Source organism: Phascolarctos cinereus, unplaced genomic scaffold (genome assembly GCF_003287225.1).
Source record: "Phascolarctos cinereus isolate Bilbo 61053 unplaced genomic scaffold, phaCin_HiC Scaffold_4;HRSCAF=312, whole genome shotgun sequence".
NCBI classification, from domain to species: domain Eukaryota; kingdom Metazoa; phylum Chordata; class Mammalia; order Diprotodontia; family Phascolarctidae; genus Phascolarctos; species Phascolarctos cinereus.
Window position 1 is genome coordinate 654663047 of NW_027555847.1, and position 19094 is coordinate 654682140.

At 47.5% G+C, this 19094-nt stretch overlaps 2 protein-coding genes across 3 annotated transcripts in view; one reads left to right on the plus strand and one right to left on the minus strand.

Moving 5' to 3' along the window:
- OPLAH (5-oxoprolinase, ATP-hydrolysing) overlaps positions 1–15782 on the plus strand; it is a 38111-nt gene extending 22329 nt beyond the window's left edge. For both annotated transcript variants that reach the window (XM_078153846.1, XM_078153845.1), the window contains 11 exons: positions 12146–12309; positions 12482–12583; positions 12844–13018; positions 13236–13420; positions 13708–13854; positions 13990–14124; positions 14260–14409; positions 14505–14662; positions 14743–14903; positions 15156–15253; positions 15536–15782. In XM_078153846.1, coding sequence (XP_078009972.1) covers positions 12146–12309; positions 12482–12583; positions 12844–13018; positions 13236–13420; positions 13708–13854; positions 13990–14124; positions 14260–14409; positions 14505–14662; positions 14743–14903; positions 15156–15253; positions 15536–15682 — 1622 coding nt within the window. In that variant the 3' untranslated portion in view covers positions 15683–15782. The remainder of the gene's footprint in view (positions 1–12145; positions 12310–12481; positions 12584–12843; positions 13019–13235; positions 13421–13707; positions 13855–13989; positions 14125–14259; positions 14410–14504; positions 14663–14742; positions 14904–15155; positions 15254–15535) is intronic.
- Positions 15383–19094, minus strand: LOC110214133 (sphingomyelin phosphodiesterase 5). The gene is made up of 8 exons (XM_020994851.2): positions 18995–19094; positions 17781–18857; positions 17612–17684; positions 16900–17040; positions 16719–16808; positions 16389–16452; positions 16168–16303; positions 15383–15945 (listed from the first exon to the last, which is right to left on the minus strand). The coding sequence occupies exons 2-8, from the start codon at positions 18651–18653 to the stop codon at positions 15796–15798; spliced, it is 1527 nt and encodes a 508-aa protein (XP_020850510.1). The 5' UTR covers positions 18654–18857; positions 18995–19094; the 3' UTR covers positions 15383–15795.

The following is a 19094-nucleotide window of genomic DNA, read 5'->3' on the forward strand; positions in this document are numbered from 1 at the left end:
ACAGAATATGGCTAATGAACAATTTATACTGGGAATTTTAAAACAAAGGGAAATAAAAATGGAAATGGAAACATAGTCATTGAAATATAGCAATGCAAGGGTGTACCATGTTTTGGTAAGAGGGGTGGTAAGTGAGCACTGAAAGCTTACACCTTTATGGAAATCCATGAACCCAAGGAGATTATTTAGGTAAGAATAGAAGAAGTGAGAAAGAGAGGCAATAGCATGGGAGGGATATACTATAGATTATGTGTCTAGTGGAGAAAATGAGTGATGAGTTATTGACATGAAATTGACACAGGAATAGGGCAGAGTATGAATGGAGGACTTCAGTAACTCATTGCATTAAAACAAGGACATCTGATGAAAATTCTGACTTGCCTTCCTGACAGTTTCACTTCTTAGAAGGTGGGGAACCTTGGGGGGAAGTGTCCACTCCAGCTCAGAGTTTGTGACACAGGAGAAGAAGTCAGGGCATAATCAGACACATACCCTAGGTTTTTGGAGAGCAAATTTCAAAGTGCATGGAGAAAGGATACATAAGATCTTTTGGCCCAAAGTTCTATAAGGAAAAGTCAGCCTGGGATGAATGGAAAGCTTAAAGAGTCAAATTGCAGAGACACAAAAAGAGATAATTCTGATGAAAAGGAAAAGAACTCTAAACAAGACTGATGTGGGGCCAGCTAGGTGGTGCATTGGATAGAAATACTGGTCATTGCGTCAGGAGGACCTGAGTTCAAATCTCGTTTCTGACACTTACTAGCTATGTGATCCTGGGCAAGTCACCTAATCCTGATTGCCTCAAAAAAAAAATAAGAGAGAGAGAGAGAGAGAGAGAGAGAGAGAGAGAGAGAGAGAGAGAGAGAGAGAGAGAGAGACTGATGTGACTCTACAGGGAACTCATCAAAGAACTTGGATTTTAAGAACATGTACAGAAAAGGTAGGAAACAGATCATGAATACGACAGTATGACATGGTCTTATGAGTGATGTCAGGAGAATTTAAAGCTCAGTCCTAAGCTTAGACTAAATAAAGTTTTGTTTTGTTTTGGTTTTTATTTATTTATTTTTTTGAGCTACATGGGGGAAAAGGGAAGAATGAAAGAAGGGTTAGGACCATTGTTTGGGTTGGATGGGACAATGATCATGAATGATGATGGTGAGAAGGCCAAGCTGCTCAACTCATATTCTGTTTTCTCTGCTAAGGAGAATGATCTTTGGACTGGAGAGGACAGAACACAAATGGCTAATAGGGAGTTGATACCCAAGAGTTCAAGTCATGAGGCCCAGATGAACTACATCCTAAGGTACTGAAAGAACTGGAAGATGTGATTGCTGAGCCACTCACTACCAGTTATATTTGAAAGATTGTGGAATCTGTAAACTCTAGGCCAGTGAGCTTTCTTAGGTTCCTGGGAAATTTTTTAGGATGTATTATTAAAGGGATGGTTAGTAGACATTTAGAGAAGGAAGCAATGATCACAGCTTGGCTTCATCAAGAACAGATCATATCTGACTAATCTCATTTTCTTTTTTGATTGTGCTGCTATTTGGGTAGATCAGGAGAATTCTACATAGATATAGTTCACTTAGATTTTGACAAAGCAGTTCACAAAATCTTTCATACTATTCATGTGCAAAAGTTGGGGAGATTTGGATTCCCCTTTTTACAGTTAGGTAGGTTTGGATCTGGTTAAAGAACTGGATGTAAAGTGTAGTTATTAATGGGTTGATGGCAGCTTGGAAGGAGGTCTTCAGTTAAGGTTCTCAGGGATCTGAGCTTAGCCCTGTGCTGTTTATTAATTACTTAAAAGTAATCTTTCTTAATAATATGGGTATATGCATAGATGGTATGCTTATAAATTTGCAGCTGATAGAAAACTAAGAGGGGTAACTAACATGTTGAATGACAATATCTGAAAAAGTCTCAATTAGTTAGAATTTTGGGCTGAAGCTAACAAGATGAAATCTAATAAGGTTAAATGTAAAGTTTTATGCTTGAGTTAAAAAATCAACTTCATAAGTACAAGACGGAGGAGCTATGGCTAGATAGTAGTTCATTTAGAAACAATCTGGGGTTTTAGTGGACTACAGACTCAATATGATTAAGTTAACAATATGACATGTAGAACAAAAAAATCCAATGTGATCTTAGATAGTATTAAGAGGCATAGTATAGAGAAAGAGGGAGGGGCTAGTCCCACTATAACTTGTCCAAGGTCATAACACATCTGCAATATTATGTTCAGGTCTTGGGAATCAGTTTTAGGAAGGAGATTGATAACCTGGACAGTACGCAGAGGAGAATAACCAGAATGGTGAAGGGCATTGGGATTATGTTAGATAAGGATTGTTTGAAGGAATTTGGGGTGTTTTGTCTGGAGAAGAGAAGACTTAGGGGAGGTCATGAAAGTTATATTCAAGTAAAATGACAGTTTGTCTTGAGAAAGAGGGATTCTATTTGTTCTGCTTGGCCCCGGAGGGAAGAACTAGAGTTCTGGTGTAGGGGATGTACATGAACGTTTGATTTACAGACAAATCTTACCATTAAATCTTCTGCCAATGAAATGACCTACCTTAGCAGGTAGATATGGGTCTTTCTTCACTAGAAGTCCTCAAGCACATATCAGGCATATAGGTGAAGGGATTCGTATTCAGATATAGGTTGGCCTAGATAGCCTTGGGGTATCTTCTAACGTCTAGATTTTTTGATTCTGTGTCTTGAATTCAGGTCAAGAAGCATTTATTAACTGCCTCCTGTGTGCCAGGCATTGTGTTAAGTGCTGGGGATTAAAAAAAAAAGGCAAAAATATTCCCACTCTCAAGGAACTCAGTCTAATGAAGGAGACAACATATATACAAACTGCATAAAGGAAAAGTTAGAGAGAATCACAGAAGGAAGGCACTGAGATTGAGAAGGACCAGGTAAAGATGGAATTTTAGCTGAGACTTGAAGGAAGCCAGGGACATCAGGAGGTAGAGATGATGATGGAGAGCATTTCAGGCATGGGGGACAGCCAGGGGAAATGCCTGGAGCCAAGAGATGGAGTGACTTGTTCAAGACATGAGAACATTGGACTGTAGATTACCTGGAAGGCAGTAAGGTCTCAAGAGCCTGGAAAAGTAGGAAGGGAACAGGTTATAAAAGGCTCTGAATGCCAAACAGGAGATTTTGTGTTTGATCCTGGCAGCGTCGGGGAGGCAACATTAGAGTTTATTGTATAAAGTAAGGACGTGGTGAGACCTGCACTTTAGAATGATCCTTTTCATTAGCTTCATGGAGGATGGACTGGAGTGGGGAGAGATTCAAAGCAGGAAGACCAAGCAGCAGGTGATCCAAATAGTCCAGGGGTGAGGTGATGAAGGCCTGCTTCAGGGTGATGGCAGAGTCAGGAGAAAGGGGGCTATAGGTGAGATATCGCAAAGGTAGAATCGACATGACTTGGCTATCTCCTTTCTCCCTCCCCCTCTCTGCCCATCTTCCCCCACCAGTTAAGACTTAGAGGACATCTTAGGACTAAAAGAACAGAAGATATAATTCTGGTGGACAAGTTTGAGATCCCTGAACCCAAGCAGGGTAGATAACCCTTTTAGCCAAGGTTGGGCCTGGTCAGCAACTACTCAGCTACCCTTTGGCAGAGCTGTATTTCTGAAAGGCCCTGCGTCGGGACCATTGTTCACTTTTCCTTTGAAGTTTTCAGATGTTGTCCTTAGAACTAAACCCATTTATTTAATTTTCCAGTCTCCTTAGACCTTACTGCCTTCCAGGCACTCTACAATCCAGTGGCTCTCATGTTCTTGCTGTGTACCTTGAACGAGGCACTCCATCTCTTGGCTCCAGGCATTTTCCCTGGCTGTCCCCCATGTCTGGAATGCTCTCACTGCTTGTCTCTACTTCCTGATGTCCCTGGCTTCCTTCAAGTCTCAGCTAAAATTCCATCTTTAAGAAGCCTTTCCTGGTCCCTTTTAATCTCAGTGCCTTCCCTCTGTGATTATCTGCAACTTTTCCTGCACGTAGTTTGTATATATGTTGTCTCCTTCATTACCCTGACATGTTCTCTTATTTTTACATTTACCGAGCAGTTTTTTAGTACCTACCACGTGTAAGGTGATGCTGGAGATAACAAAGAGGAAGCAGCCTCTGCCTTTGAGAAATTTATATTTTACTACAGGGAAACAACATGTACCCAAGTAAATACCAATTAGACACAAAGTTAAATAAAACAAAGTCACTAGGAGTTGGATAGCACTCATGCTGGGGGGAGGGGGTCATGGCCTCTGGTAGAAGGTGACTTTAAGCTGGGCCTTGAAGGGAGCTAGGGTTTCCAAAAGCTGGACATTCCAGGCACGGTATGCACATCTTGGTTAAAGGTATTGATGCAATAGAAAGAGTCACTTTTCAGGGAATTGCAATTAGAACAGTTTGGCTTGAGGGTAGAGAACATAAAAGTTAGGAAGTCACGTGAACTAACTTCTAGAAAGATAGTATAGAACCAGATTGTGAAGCAGAGAAGGTTGTTTTTGTTTTTGTTTTTAATCCTAGAGGCAACAGGCATCCATTGCAGTTTCTTGGGCAGAGGATCAACATGGTCACACCTATATCTTAGGGACATTAGTTTAGCAGATATGTGGAGGATGGATTGGAGAGGGAAGAGCTAGAAACAGAGAGAGACCGGTTAGGAGGCTATCGAAGTTTAGGTGATAGAGTTGGAACTAGAGTGGCAGCTGCATTAAGTAGAGAACGGGGAAATGGGTAGAAGAAATTCAGTAGAGGAAGGATTGGTTAGATATGTTGTCTTGGTCCCAGGTTCAAAAGATCCCCCTGGTATGACAATTGAAAGTATTTCAGTTGGTTTGTTAGCATAGACCAAATTTCAGAACGCAAAAAGAGAGGCTAAGGAATTAGCCTTCTCTGGATGGCCGTAGGTAGTGATAACCCCCCCCCCCTTTTTTTCCCCCTTTCTTTGTGAGGCAGTTGGAGTTAAGTGACTTGCCCAGAGTCACAGCTAGTGAATGTTATGTATCTGAGGCTAGATTTGAACTCAGGTCCTCCTGACTCCAGGGCCAGTGCTCTATCCACTGCACCACCTAGCTGCCCTAAGTTATGACCTCTTTTGCGCAGTTCTCTTGCTTTAAATCCCAGAGATGTCCTTGGAGTCTGCTTTCTATTAGAGCTGAGGGATCTGCTCACCTTGGATTAGGGAGTGTGTTTTAAATAAGCTCTTGAGAATAATCAATGTACAAAGGCTATTTGGCTTGAGCTTGGCCCAGTTGGGTGCCATGTACCCCCTGGAGTATTTTCTACACTCTGGGGGTCAAGGACTGGATAAGTTGCCATGGCAGGGGTGAATGTGCAGACATAGGGAAAGTGTATTGCCTCTTGGGCATCTGATTTGAGGGAAGGGACTGAAGAATTGAGGGTGGCTTAGTTTGTGAACCTGTGTGACTAAAAAGATAGTGGTACTCTTGACAATAATAAAGAAGTTAGAAGAGGGGAGAGTTTTGTGGGGAAAGATGAGTTCTAAGCTAAGATGACCAAGAGAGACTATAAGGAGAGAAAAGAGCCCAGGATAGAGGATTGAGGCACCCCCATGCATGATCCACCAAGGGAGAGTCAGGTGTGAAGGGTGGTCAGACAGGTGTGAAGACAACAAAAACCCAAGGAGGAGAGAATCTCCAGGAGAAGAAGGTGGTCAATCTGGTCAAATGCTCCAGAGGGGTCTGGAAGGATGAGGACTGAGAGAAGGCTGTTGGACTGAGTAACTCCAAGGTAACCTTGGAGAAAGAGTTTCAGTCGAGTCTTTAGAAGTCAGATTGTAAGGGACTGAGAAAAGTGGAGGCGATGATAGCTTGAGGAAATGGAAGGGACAACTGAAAGTTTTTTAGGGAGGGAACTCTGGTTTTCCATTCACTTCCTTCAGGGAGAGCCAAGACTCCAAATGAATTCATTTAGGCACGTACTTTGGTACTTGTCTGCCTGACCTGAGTTAATAGAGGTCTAGCCTTCAGAACAAATAACGGTGACTATTCTGCTGTTCTTTGCTCTGGTGAGTATTAGGTGCAGTTGTGGATGCTACAGTTTAGAGAGGACATTAGCAAGTTGGGGTGTATCCAGAGGAGGGTGATCAGAGTGGCGAAGAGATTTAAAGTCATGACATAAAGATTGGGTGAAAGTCCTGGGTTAGGGAAGACTTAAGGATAACATATAAAGGAGTTATCCTCTCCTATCTAGAAAAGGATGGGAGGCATCACTTTCAGCCAGACCCCTAAACCCAGTAATATCTAAGGTCCTTTCTCTCTACTAGGCCCATGGCCCAGAGCTGTTAGGAGGGGTGGCCCCTCTCTCTATAGCTCTTTAACTTGGCTTTTCCATGTGGCTGAATCTCAAAGGAGAACTACAGAACTGCAAACTGAAGTCTGCTTCTGTTTAAAGTTTGGCTTCCCTATTCCAACTTCCCACTTCCTACTTCCTGGCTTGATGGTACTGCGGACTATATTTGCAGGGTTATTGACCCCTACAGGTCCACTTAATATATCACACCTGTCCAGCTTCTCTGTTCACAAAAGAAGACATTTGTCTTTAGCCTTGTGGCCACATCAGCCTATGCTGAAACTCTGGGCTCGCATACACAAGGGTCAGTTTTGATGATTTCTCAAAGTCCTATCTTTTAGCTAATGTCCCCAGCTGAATTATAAAATTTCAGGATTGCAAAGGGCCTTAATGGCCATCTAATCCAATGCATACATGAAAAGGAACCCCCTACCTGATATATGTTTCAAATGGTTATCCATACTCTGTTTGAAGATATCTAATTTTGGGTAGCCGTAGAAGCACTCCTTAACAGGTTCTCCAGATCTCCAGATTTATGGTTCCCCATTAGATTGTGAGCTCCTTGAGGGGACTGACTTTTGCCTTTCTTTGTATATCTGATACTTAGCACAGTGCCTGGCAACATTGTAGGTGCTTAATAAATGTTTATTGATTGACTTATGTAGTATTACTACCCTGAATGAGTCCCCTTGACTCCCCCTCACCCCCTCCAAGGGGAAATAATTTTTGTATTGGAGAAACTAAAGAAACACACCTTTTCTTTCCAGGAGACTTTCTCCTTCCCAAGGGACCTATAGTCTTCCAGGTTTTTATATAGTGCATACCTAAGGGACAATGCAAGGAATACTAAGAAAGTCAAGTGCACCCCCATTCCCCTCTGCCATGTGCCCCCACCAGCCCAAGAACCTATGTACTTTCTGTGTTATAATATATAAGATAATAATTATATGATGTATATTCATGCGTATATGTGTGTATATGTGTACACACACACACACACATATGTATGTATGTATGAAAATTTGTGTTACGTTACTATTCTGGGCAGCTCTCTTCCGTTGCCCTGCTTGGGAAAAGAACTAGGGGTTGCTAGGGATTTCTGCAACCAGCAAAGTCCACTTTCCTTTAGGACTTAGCAGAGTCCCCATGTAGTTCACAGTACTAGTGAAGGGCTGGTTTGCTGTTCCCCATCATGGCTCCCTGCTGTGCTGACCCTCCTTCCTCCTCACAGCTCCATCTAGTGATGCCTACTTTGATTCTTCCATGTCTTCTTCTGGCCCCTGCTCTCCTGAGGAGCTCTGTTTGCATGCATGCTGACTCTGTTCCATTTCTTGGTGTATTTTCTTGTCTCTCTGACTCCCCTAGGCCTGTGTCTTCACTTGGCACCAGTTCTTTAATGCATGTGGTGCCCCCGGAAGGCATTGTGTCTCTAGATCCCCCAGCCCTTCACCCACTTCTGCATTCTTTTGTTCTCCTGTCTCCTCTTTTAAAGGCCAAGTCCAGACTCAGGTCTGAGCTCTTATCGCTAATGTGGTACCACCTTGTTGAAACTGGGAATCTGAGTCAAAGATAGAATCCATAAGGCAACAAGAACCCAGGAGAAGGCCAGTTCCCACCCTGTGAAGGGGCACAGGAGACAGGAGCTGGTTGGCCTTGGTGGACCACTTAGCTAGTCTATAAGGAACTGATGGGGATAAAGTTGGAGGAGGCTCTGCAGGGTCATTTCAGACAGTGCATTCTCATCGGAAAGCACCTAATATATATGGCTGGGTTGACAACATAACCTCACAGGCCCCATCTATTTAATTCTTTAACCCTTTTGGTGCTATGTTCCAATGCAGATAGGGCCATTCAGCAACTTAGCGGCCCAGATCAGACTGAATGGGCCTGGTGCATTGAGATGGGATATGGTTATATCTTAGTCTGCCAGGGTGCTACCCTTTCAAGTTGCTGACTAGTCATCCAGAGAAGTAGGGAAGCATAAGGGTTCTTCATTGAAGGGGCCTTCATTGGCACCAAACCCTCTTCCTTCCTCAGGTCCACTCTACCTGCTCTGACTCCTTTGAACTATCAGGAATCTAGAAATGCTTGGTCCAGGCTCTGGTGAACTCAGAGGCTCTGCCAGCTCTTTGGACATACTGTTGGCTTAGTGGGAACAACACAGAGTTCTAGGTAAGACTAATGGTAGTGAATACCTATTAGTGGCTGTTCCTTATGACAGGGTCCAGTGATTCAGGATAATTAGCTTTTATGAGCTTGTGTCAAGAAATATAGGGTATTCCTTGTCTATGACATAATTAAATCTACCATATTTCCTGTCACATTAGGGTTTACGTGGCTAACTCAGCATAACTCTGACACTGGTGGTCTTTGTTCTACTTGACATATTGCCATGGAATTGCAAGGAGGTGTGTGGCATTGGGTAGAAAGCTTCCTGCCAGGATGCCTTTCCAGAATCAGACGTAATAGCAGTTCAGGTACTTATTTGGTTCTATTAAGGCAATCAATCAATCAATCAATCATCAAGTATTTATTAAGCACCTACTGTGTGCTGGGAGCACAAAGAATGAAACCATCTGCACTCAAATGAAAGGGCACAGATGTTTCTTGCTCACATGCCCTGTAATTGTAAAGGTCCTTAGAGAGTCAAGTTGGTTTTATTATTTGTCCAAAAGCCACAAGAAATATTTCATGGGACATTTGGTCCTTTTGTATTTCGGCACTTAGGATAAGGATTTGCAGAAAGATTCCTGAGAAAATAATTATAGCTTCTGTGTCAGCAGCTGTTGCAGTGGATGAAGAGATAGAGGAAATTTACAAAAGTATTAGTATTCCCTAAATGAACTTAACATATCCTTGGGTACTTGGTGACTTCAATCCAAAGGTGCTTAGAGGGGAGGAGAGCAAAAAAAATAATAATAATAATTAGGCTGGAAATTACAATTCAAAGGCCAAAAGAATTTCTCTTCTATATTTATGAATACTTTCTTTGAGAAAAGAAAGGGAAGGCATTATATGTAATAAGCATCAAATAATATAACAGAAGATTAAATCAATAATATTTTAACTGACAGTAAATGCCTTGTTACTGATGCACAAGTTCTTCCTGAATCAGCTGGCTCTGCATAGGCAGACCATCAAGTCATTAGGGGCAAAGATCAAATTCAGATACTGACATTAATATATGGGAAGGGAACAAGCATTTATTAAGCACCTACTATGTGCCAGGCACTGTGCTAAGCCCTTTACAAATATCTCATTTGACCCTCGCAACAGAAAAGTCCAAATGAGGGGAAAAAACCCCAAAAACTTGATAAGCAGCTAAAACACACCCCATCTTGACATGATGAAACCAGTGACGTTGACAAGTAGAAAAGAGGTGGAGGAATGGTCAACAACGTAGATGACAACTGTTTCCTAAAGAATTTTGATTGGCATAAATTAATTGCCATAAAGAGCAACCCAGAAGAGCCTGGATATTTTCTCAGCCAGCAATCACTTGCTCTTTTTGTTATGGAGAGAGAGAGAGAGAGATGGAAGCCAAGGGTAACACTGACTGAGAATATTAACTTGTTTATAAAAACCTTACAGAGAGGGATGCTGTAATATTATGAGCGATGTTTCTCCCAAAAAGAGCGAGAAGCAAGGTCAAGGAAAGAGATATCAGTGAGGGACTTAACTAAGCTAAATCATCTCAAGGGCATTTAAAGATGCAACTGGAAGGAGATCAACAGATGGATGAAAAATGCATTGTCAAGATTTCTCTTTTCACCATCAAGGACAGTGGAACATTTGGACACAATCCCAGATGTGCTGCATGAGGAAGCAGAAATGGCCAGAAAGAAAACAAGATAAGAAAAGCAGGGAGACTAGAACTCGTATGCATAGCAGGGTCCTGAAGGATCAGTTCTTCAGGTGTATGAAAAGAGGGAAGATGCCAAAGGTGTGGGGGGGAAATCTAGGATATTATTAACAATAAAACGTACCCAAAAAGAATGTCAGTGAATTGCAACAAGCTGCTGGAACACTGAGGAACCTTTTCAATGAGATCCATCCATAATCACTTAGAAGGGTTTGGCTTAACGATCCACACAGGAAAATCCAAGTGGATGAAGCCTGTTGCCTAGGCTATGTATCTTGGACAGACATTACAAAAGGACCATAAGCTTAACTCAGAATGAGTAGGAGTGTGGGTTGGTGTGCTCTTGGGAAATCCGGCCATTCTTTTAATAGCCCCAAGTTTCTCCCTGAAATAAATGCCTGCCTTTTAAACACCAATATTCTTTTGTGGAGGTGTATGGTGATAAGTGGTAGAATCCTAAAGTATCTGAAGAATTTAAGTTGAAGATCACCCCCAAAAAAGAAACACCAGGGGGGCCTGGGTTGGCTTCAGCACATTACAGTCTAAGAATTCTACACACGTGACAAATGAATGCCATCCAAGAAATGTGTGATGGAGGTAAAAAAGGCCTATTAATCTAGGGAGAGGTAACCAATGAACAGTTCATGTTCTTTGCTGATATCTGTACAGCATGAAAAGGAATGCCTACACCAGGTTGGGTGAACCCTCTGCGGCATATTTACAGGAGTACATAGACGTGAGTTTCACAGGATGGGGGCAGTGTCATTGTTGGGGGGAGGATCCCATCTATGAAATCACAGATCCATTGGAGCAGGTGAACTGCCTATCATTTCCTGCCTCCATATGTTTTTACCTCATTGTTTCAGTGGTTCTTGCTATGCTCCATACTCTGGGCCCAGACATCCAGAGCTGCTGGATTCATGACTGCTCCCTTTAGTGGTGATAGACAGCTAGCACAGGGGTGGTTTCTACTACTTGATGGAGTTGAAAGGATGTGGTCCTTCAGCTGATGCCCACTTGCGATGTTCATCCTCCAGAACTGATGGACCTTTAGTTGGCAATATGTCATTACCCGAGCCCCAAGGCCCAGATTAGCCCCTCTGCTGGCAGCAAGTTGAGAAAACTCTTTGTTAAGTCTGGCACGTCAAGCTACTACATAGCCAAATGTTGGACCTCATCTCTTGCTCCCTCTTTCAGGCCTTTGGTTTGGCTCTTGGCTCTTACCCTGCTTCTGCCAGGGGTGCTGTTTATCACATCTGTCTGGCTCCGTGACTGCGTTTCCAGTTATTTGACCCTGACTGAACGATGATTTAGTGCCCTTTTTGTGCCAGGAACATCCTGGCATTGTTTCTTTGCCAGGGCCATAAAACCCACCCAGTTGTGGCCTCACCTGGGGTTGCGACTAGAGGAAACTATGTACCAGGGCAGTGCGCATGTGCACCCACCTCTGAATTTATCCCCATTCACTGGCGCACACAGGCATGATGTTATGCAGACATTGAGCCCATAGAAGCTGGAGCACGTGATTTCCACTCCTAAGTAAGGGCTTTCCTTTGTTTTATTTTTAGGACATTAAAAAGTGTTGTCAGATACCCAAGAGGGATTAGGCTTGTTCTTGGCCTCAGGAGGCAGAATTAGGAGCAGGGGAAGGAGGGTGTGTGTGGGGGGGGGAGGGGACAAAGCTATAGATAAGGAGATGTTTGCTCAGCAGGAGGAAATGAGGAAAAACTTGACCATTAGAACTATCACAATAGCTAGTTTGGGAAGAAACGAGTTATAACATATTTAAGTAAAGGCAGGATGACCCTGTCTGGACTACTATCCAGGGAATTCCCACTCTAGGTGAAGGTCAAACTAGATGCCTTCTGATGAGGGTTTATTTTGTGATGGGGTTGGAATGAGGAAAGATAGTAGGGGCTCAGACAGTGCAAATAACTCTGCCTCCCCTTCCAGAGCAGATGGGGCGCATCCTGCAGCGCACGGCCATCTCCACGAACATCAAAGAACGACTGGACTTTTCCTGTGCTCTCTTTGGGCCTGATGATGGGGGCCTGGTGTCCAATGCACCCCACATCCCTGTGCATCTTGGTGCCATGCAAGAAACCGTGCAGTTTCAGGTCTGATCAGACTCCATTCTCTTCCCTAGTCTCCCATCCCTGTGACAGACACAGGGACTATATAGCCTACTTGTCTCAGCTACCCTTTCTCTGGCCCTCCCCCATGACTATGAAATCCCATCAGCTCTATCCCTCACTGACCCTTCTCCCTATGCCCTGTGCCTGCTTACAGATCAACCATCTGGGTGAGGATCTACAGCCTGGGGATGTAATTCTGAGCAACCACCCAAAAGCAGGAGGCAGCCACCTGCCAGATCTCACAGTCATCACTCCGGTGAGAGGGGAGGTTGCTGTGGGGGGAGGCGTAGATGAGGGGAGACACATCAGGGTCATCACCATGGGGTGGGGTGGATGCCTGCCCCTTGGGAAGACCCAGGCTGCCCTGGAAGATCCATGGTCTGCCACTAATATTTGTGTCACTTCGGGCAAGTCACTTAACTTCTGGGCCTCAGAGTCTTCATCTATAAAATGAGAGGTTGGATGTGATGGCCCTTGAGGTCTGGTTCTGTGATCCTGCCTCCTCCCCACTTCCAGGTGTTCTGGCCCGGTCAGCCCCGCCCTGTGTTCTATGTGGCAAGCCGAGGGCATCATGCTGATATAGGAGGCATCACGCCAGGCTCCATGCCGCCCCATTCCACAGCACTACAACAAGAGGGGGCCGTCTTTTTGTCCTTCAAGCTGGTTCACAAGGGCATCTTCCAGGAGGAGGGTGAGGAGGGGGTGGGGGTGGTGAGGTGGTGCCCTCCAGGAAGGTGGGGGGGTCCAAGGATCACTTGGAGAACACTAGTCAGTATTTTCTTGGGAAGGGAACTTAGGTATATTGTCTAGAGAAGGTGGGGTACTAGAGAAAAGGGAATGAGAGAGATCAGCCAGTGATCCCCATGCTTGTTTCCCTCCTCTCTGTTCCCCCCAACCCCCACCCCCAGCTGTGACAGAAGTCCTAAAGGCTCCAGGAAAGGTTCCTGGCTGCAGTGGTACCCGAAATCTCCATGACAACCTGTCTGACCTCCGGGCCCAGGTGGCAGCCAATCAGAAGGGGATCCAGCTGGTAGGGGAGCTGATTGGCCAATATGGACTAGATGTTGTACAGGCCTACATGGCCCACATCCAGGTGAGAGCAGGACTTGAGGCATGTGCTGTGAGGGAGACCTACTCCAGTGTCGTTCATTTACATTCATTCAACAGACCTTTCCTGAGCACCTGCAGAGTGCCTGGGCCCTGGGACTTGGGAGAGAAGGTAGAGGTGGTGATGCTAAGATCTATAAAGCTGGAAGAGGGGAGGAGGAAGAAGAACCCAAGCAGAAGCTGGGTCACAGAATCTGCCAGGTGCTGGCTAAGTCTTTGTAGGAATCAGTGGGGAAGCATAGGGTGGTCTCTGAATGATGTCTTTTTCACTAGGCTAATGCGGAGCTGGCTGTTCGAGAGATGCTCCGGAACTTTGGGGGAGCCCGGCAGGCAGAAGGGCTGCCGCTGGAGGTGAGCGCAGAGGATCATATGGATGATGGCTCTCCCATTCGCCTTCTAGTGAAGATCAACCCAGTACAGGTAGGACCAATGTTGAGAGAGAGGTCAGGTGCAGGTGTGTGGGCTCAGCCTAGAAGTGGGGGTTTGTGTTGGCTAGGGCTGGTTGTGTTCTGTTCTAGTAAGGGTATTATATGACACGAAGTCCTCTGACCCCAGGGCAGCGCCATCTTTGACTTTAGTGGCACAGGCCCAGAAGTGTTTGGCAACCTAAATGCTCCCCGAGCCATCACACTGTCAGCTCTCATCTACTGCTTGCGCTGTCTGGTGGGCCAAGACATCCCTCTGAATCAGGTGGGTGACCTGAGTGTGTGACATCCTCTGAATGGGGGTGTGTGTGTGTGTGTGTGATTCTTCTGACCCAGGGGTGTGTTTGGGGGGCACTCCCTACTTATTGAGTTCCTCTGCTTCCTCTCCCCAACCCTCCAGGGCTGTCTGGCTCCAGTTAAGGTGGTGATCCCTCTGGGCTCCATCTTGGATCCATCTCCAGAAGCGGCTGTGGTTGGGGGCAACGTGCTGACCTCCCAGCGGGTAGTGGACGTCATACTGGCTGCTTTTGGGGCCTGTGCTGCTTCTCAGGTCTGGGGAATGCCCAGGGATGAAGAGTGGAACGGGATGGGGTGGGTGGCTCTGGCGTGGTCTCCTCACACCAAATTCCTTTCCCCATTCCTCAGGGCTGCATGAACAATGTGACTCTAGGGAATGCCCACATGGGCTACTATGAGACAGTGGCAGGGGGTGCAGGAGCAGGACCAAGCTGGCATGGGCGCAGTGGGGTTCACAGTCACATGACCAACACCCGCATCACTGACCCTGAGATCCTGGAGAGTCGGTGAGTGTATGTGCAACTGCCCCAAGGAGGTGGGTGAGATGGAGATGGAAGAAACAGACTGAGTCCCTTTGTTCCCCCAGGTACCCTGTGATTCTTCGTCGCTTTGAGCTACGGGAGGACTCGGGGGGAAGGGGCCGCTTCCGAGGTGGGGATGGTGTGGTAAGAGAGCTTGTTTTCCGAGAAAAAGCCCAGTTGTCTGTCCTGACTGAGCGCCGAGCCTTCCAGCCCTATGGGCTCCATGGTGAGACCCCTCCCTCCCAACCTCCTCCCTTCACCCCCCTCCCAAGTTCCACAGCTTTATTCTACTTGGGGTCATTCCTTACAATTAGTGACACTCCCATACTACAGGGGAGGGGCTGGGAATGAGCCAAGGTCACACTTTGCAGAGTGACACAAAGCCCAGCTGTGACAAAAGATTTTGTTGTCATTTTAAGAGTTGGTCCTGCCTTGGGATGTTCCCTTTCCCCTAATTCCCTCTTGTGGTTTTTTTCAGGGGGAGAACCTGGAGCCCGGGGACTCAATCTGTTAATCCGAAAAGATGGTCGGACTGTCAGCCTGGGGGGAAAATCATCTGTGACTGTGTTCCCTGGGGTAAGGGACTCAAGAGAAAATTTGAGGGGACTGCTCAGTAGTCCAAGGAAAGAGAATATACCTAGGGACCGAGGGAACTGGGGAAACGTCACCCTCACCCCCAAGCACCCACAAAGTCAGCCTTAGACCTCAGGACTGCTGGTGTTTATTGTTTAATTTGGCTCCATTAAGGAAAGGGGAGAATAAAAAAGGAGCCCCCAGAATAAAACTGGAGGAAAAGGTGGGAAGGAAGGTTCATCTTCTCTCCCCTAGGCTCAGGCTTTTCTTTCTCTATCACTTCAGGATGCCTTCTGCCTGAAGACGCCTGGTGGAGGTGGCTATGGGAACCCTGAAGAGCCAGCCCCGGCCCCTGGCTTCCCACCCCATTCCACCTGTTTTCCTGAACGAGGCAGTGTCTACGAGTACCGACAGGCACAGGAGGGTGTGTGAGGGGTGGGGTGGGGTGGTGAGCACCCTGTCGGGGCAACAATAAAGATCCCTGAAGTTGCCCCCATACCAGAGAGGTGGGGCCAGGGAGGAGCCAAGGTCACAGTTTGCTGCTTTCATTGTTCAGTCTGTTGATCATTCTGTATGTTGGCCTTGCCTAGGTCTGACGTAGTTCTGGGCTCCATGGTCACCCGGAGTCGTAGCCCTACAGCCAGATGGTCAGTGAGGCCAGCCAGGCCTGTGCTGAAAGTCACTCGCTCTACGGCCTGGGGGGGTGAGGTGGAATTTGACATGAGGGAAGATTCCTCTTCTCTTCCCTCCTCCCACAGACCATCAGAACTGGGAGGGAGGAACTTTAGAGGTCATGGAGTCCAGTTCCCCCATTCTCCAGAAGGAAATTGCCTATGGCCTCCCAGTATAAGTGAAAAATCTAGTGTTATCACTTCTGTTCCTCAGATTGCTACCTCTGCACTTCCTAGGACACTTACTGGGATGAGAAGGGTATTAGGCTCTCTCCGATATAAGATATAATCTATTCTTCTTCCCTGCCAGGATGCCGAAGGGAGGGTCCCAGTGGGAGGACCTGCAAGGTACATGCATCTCCCATCCTCCTGCTCCAGAGCACTAGAGGAATAAAGAAGGGAAGGACTGCTATTATTAGGGAGGAGGTGGTGCTGCAGCATACAGACCCCATCCCAGCAACACTTGCCTTCTCAGTTTCTCAGGACAGCAGGCCACTGGACAGTGTAGTGTTGGGACACTCAGCAGGGTTCCTGGGGCCAGAGAGGAATATGAGGTCCAGAGAACACCTTGCTTTCCTTTGGTCCCCTCAGGTCCAGGGGAAGGAAGGAAAAGCCTGGGGCTCCAGGGCAGAAGAGAGGGATGTCTTGGCCTCCTCCAGTTGATAAAGGGTGGTGTGGGGACCCCAGTTCCCTGCCCAGGGATATTTTTGTTGGTGGAAGGGGAGAATGTCTCATGTCCTAAGATTCTGCTGCCCAGGTGGCTAGGGAATGGTGATCCAGACCATGGCTCCTCCTACCTATGGCCCAAGGCTGCTCCTGACCTGGCCCCAACCTACAGGGATCTGTGAAGTGGGTAAACAGTTCATGCTCTTGTTCCTGGGCATCATCTTTAGGAGAGAAGGGAGGAAAAGGAATGATAGCTTGGTTGGTAGAGGGCTCACTGCCTTCCCGCTTTCTCCCTTGGCCTTTGCCCCATACCTGAGGAACAGTTGTCAAAATTAAGGTCACCCATAAGTACACTGAAGGCAACAGCATCGTCATCCTTGTCACTCTGTGCTTCAAACTGCTCCGCCCAGCCCAGCAGGAGTGAAAGCTGCTCACAGCGAATGGCCCAATCCTCTGGGGAAGGCAGGGAATGGGCCACGGGACCTGCTGTCCTTTCCTCCCCTTCTCCCCCAGCCAGATCCTGTAACCCTGTAGAGACTTGGTAGAGAAATAAACTATGCCTGGAAACTGGGTGGTGGGGGGTAGGAAGGACAGAAGAATCATGGAGGAAAGTGTGAAGGGGAGCCTGTGAAGGCGGGTAAAGAAGAGAGGCCACGTAGGACAACAGAGGATGTGACTCAGTCAGTTGGTCGGGAGGGGCTGGGCTTGGAGGGATGGCAACTGTCAGGACAGGGGGGTAAGTAAAGAGGGTATGACCTTGGATCTCAACTATAAGAGGTAGAAAGAGGGGGAGAATAAGAAGAGCAAACCACCCTCTGGCCGAGATGGGGGCGGGGGAGGCAGGGACGTGGGTTAAGGGAAAGGCTAGACAACAGTTATTAAGATCAGAGCTACTCAGATAACAGTCACCTCAGAAGGGCCAGCCCCTGTGTCAGCTGATGTGTGTTGGTGCTAATTTGTCAAGCAGCTGCAAGAGGAAGGGAGGACCTCCTAAAAGACATTCTAGCCTTGGGTTCTGGCTCACCCTCAGGGGCATGCAGGTGGGTACAGTGCAGGTAGCCCACAATCCTCCGCCTGTCCAGCATACCCAGCTGCACCTGTAACACCATGGGCATTGCCATCTCTCCCAGGGCCTAGGTCAATCTTTGGCCCCTGCCCTTGACCCCCAAGTGGCACCTAGGAATACTGCATACCTGAACAGAGAGTAATCCCTTGGAGGCAAGTGCATCCTCCCTCCGGCCATTGGGAAAGGGCAAGAAGCGGGCACTCAGTATGGGGTATCGGGAAACCAGCAAGAGCCCACTACCCAGGAGTTTGAGCTGAGGCCCTGGATAGAAGCCAGTGGTTCCCACATCATATATCACAGGGCCTAGGGTGGTTGCCAGGTGCTGGGCCAGCCTGCTTTCTGCCCGTACATCGAATGTTTCCTGAAGGCACACAAAGTCCAGGCTACCCGGTAGGGCTGATATCAACTCCCCCACCAGGGAACCAGTCCGGGGTGGACTGGAACCTGTGGCCCCATAGCTTGGCCCTTTGGCTCCTCCAAGAAGGGCAGTGCCCATCCACTCTGCCCGCTTCTGAGTATGCTGCAGGTTGCTGAACCGGGCAAGACCATCGGGCAGCAAGCAGAGGTTGGCACTGAGAAAGCCAAAGCTTCGGTGTGGGTCCGACAGGGGATACCAGGGTGAGGGAGGTGTCCAGTTCGCAGGAGGTGGATGGTAGCAGAAAGGGCGTCGACAGTATTGCAGAGGTAACCAGAAAAGCAGGCCCAGGAGCAGGAGGGGTAGAGCTGCTAGCAGCAGTAGCAGGGAAGCTAAAGCTCCTAGCAGGGTGACCAGAAAATGACACAGCCCCCTTGGGAAGGGAGCAAAAAGGGGGAATGGAGTGCGGGGAGTGGGCACACAACAGACCAGAAGCCTGTCCAGGGCCCAGTAGGCAGGGAAGAGCAGGGCCCGGGCCAGGCTGTGCAGAACATCCAGGGCAGGATGAGGGAATGGGGATGACCGTAGCCCTCCCAGCCTCTGAGGCCAGCTGGCTGGGGGTGCACCAGGGCTCAGGGCCTGCATTGGGGAAGGAAATGGGGAAGGGACCCTGCTTGGGAAGCGCTTGTCTCACAGGCAGAGAGGGGGCTGCCCTGCCTTCCTCAGGACCAGGCTTGGCTCTGCCCTTGGGCTTCATCTTTTCCCCAAGTTGGGGAATCTGGGAGAAGGCCGATCATCTGTCCAAAGGAGACTGCAAGCCAGAGGAGTGGGAGAGGGTGACCAGGGATCCTGGAGAGCAGAGACAGGGAGGGAGTGGAACCAATGAGAGGGGTGAGGAGCGGGCTCCAGGAAGGGGACTGGAGAGCCAAGGCGGGAGAGGCATGAGGGTCGGGAAGGAGATGCCAGGGATACATCCCTCTCCTTACCTGAATTTGGAGGAGCGCGGCAGCGGAAGCCGGAAAATGGAAAGAGAAAGTGAAGACGAGAGCCCGCCCCCGCGCTCCCGCCGGGCAGGTCCCGCCCCGG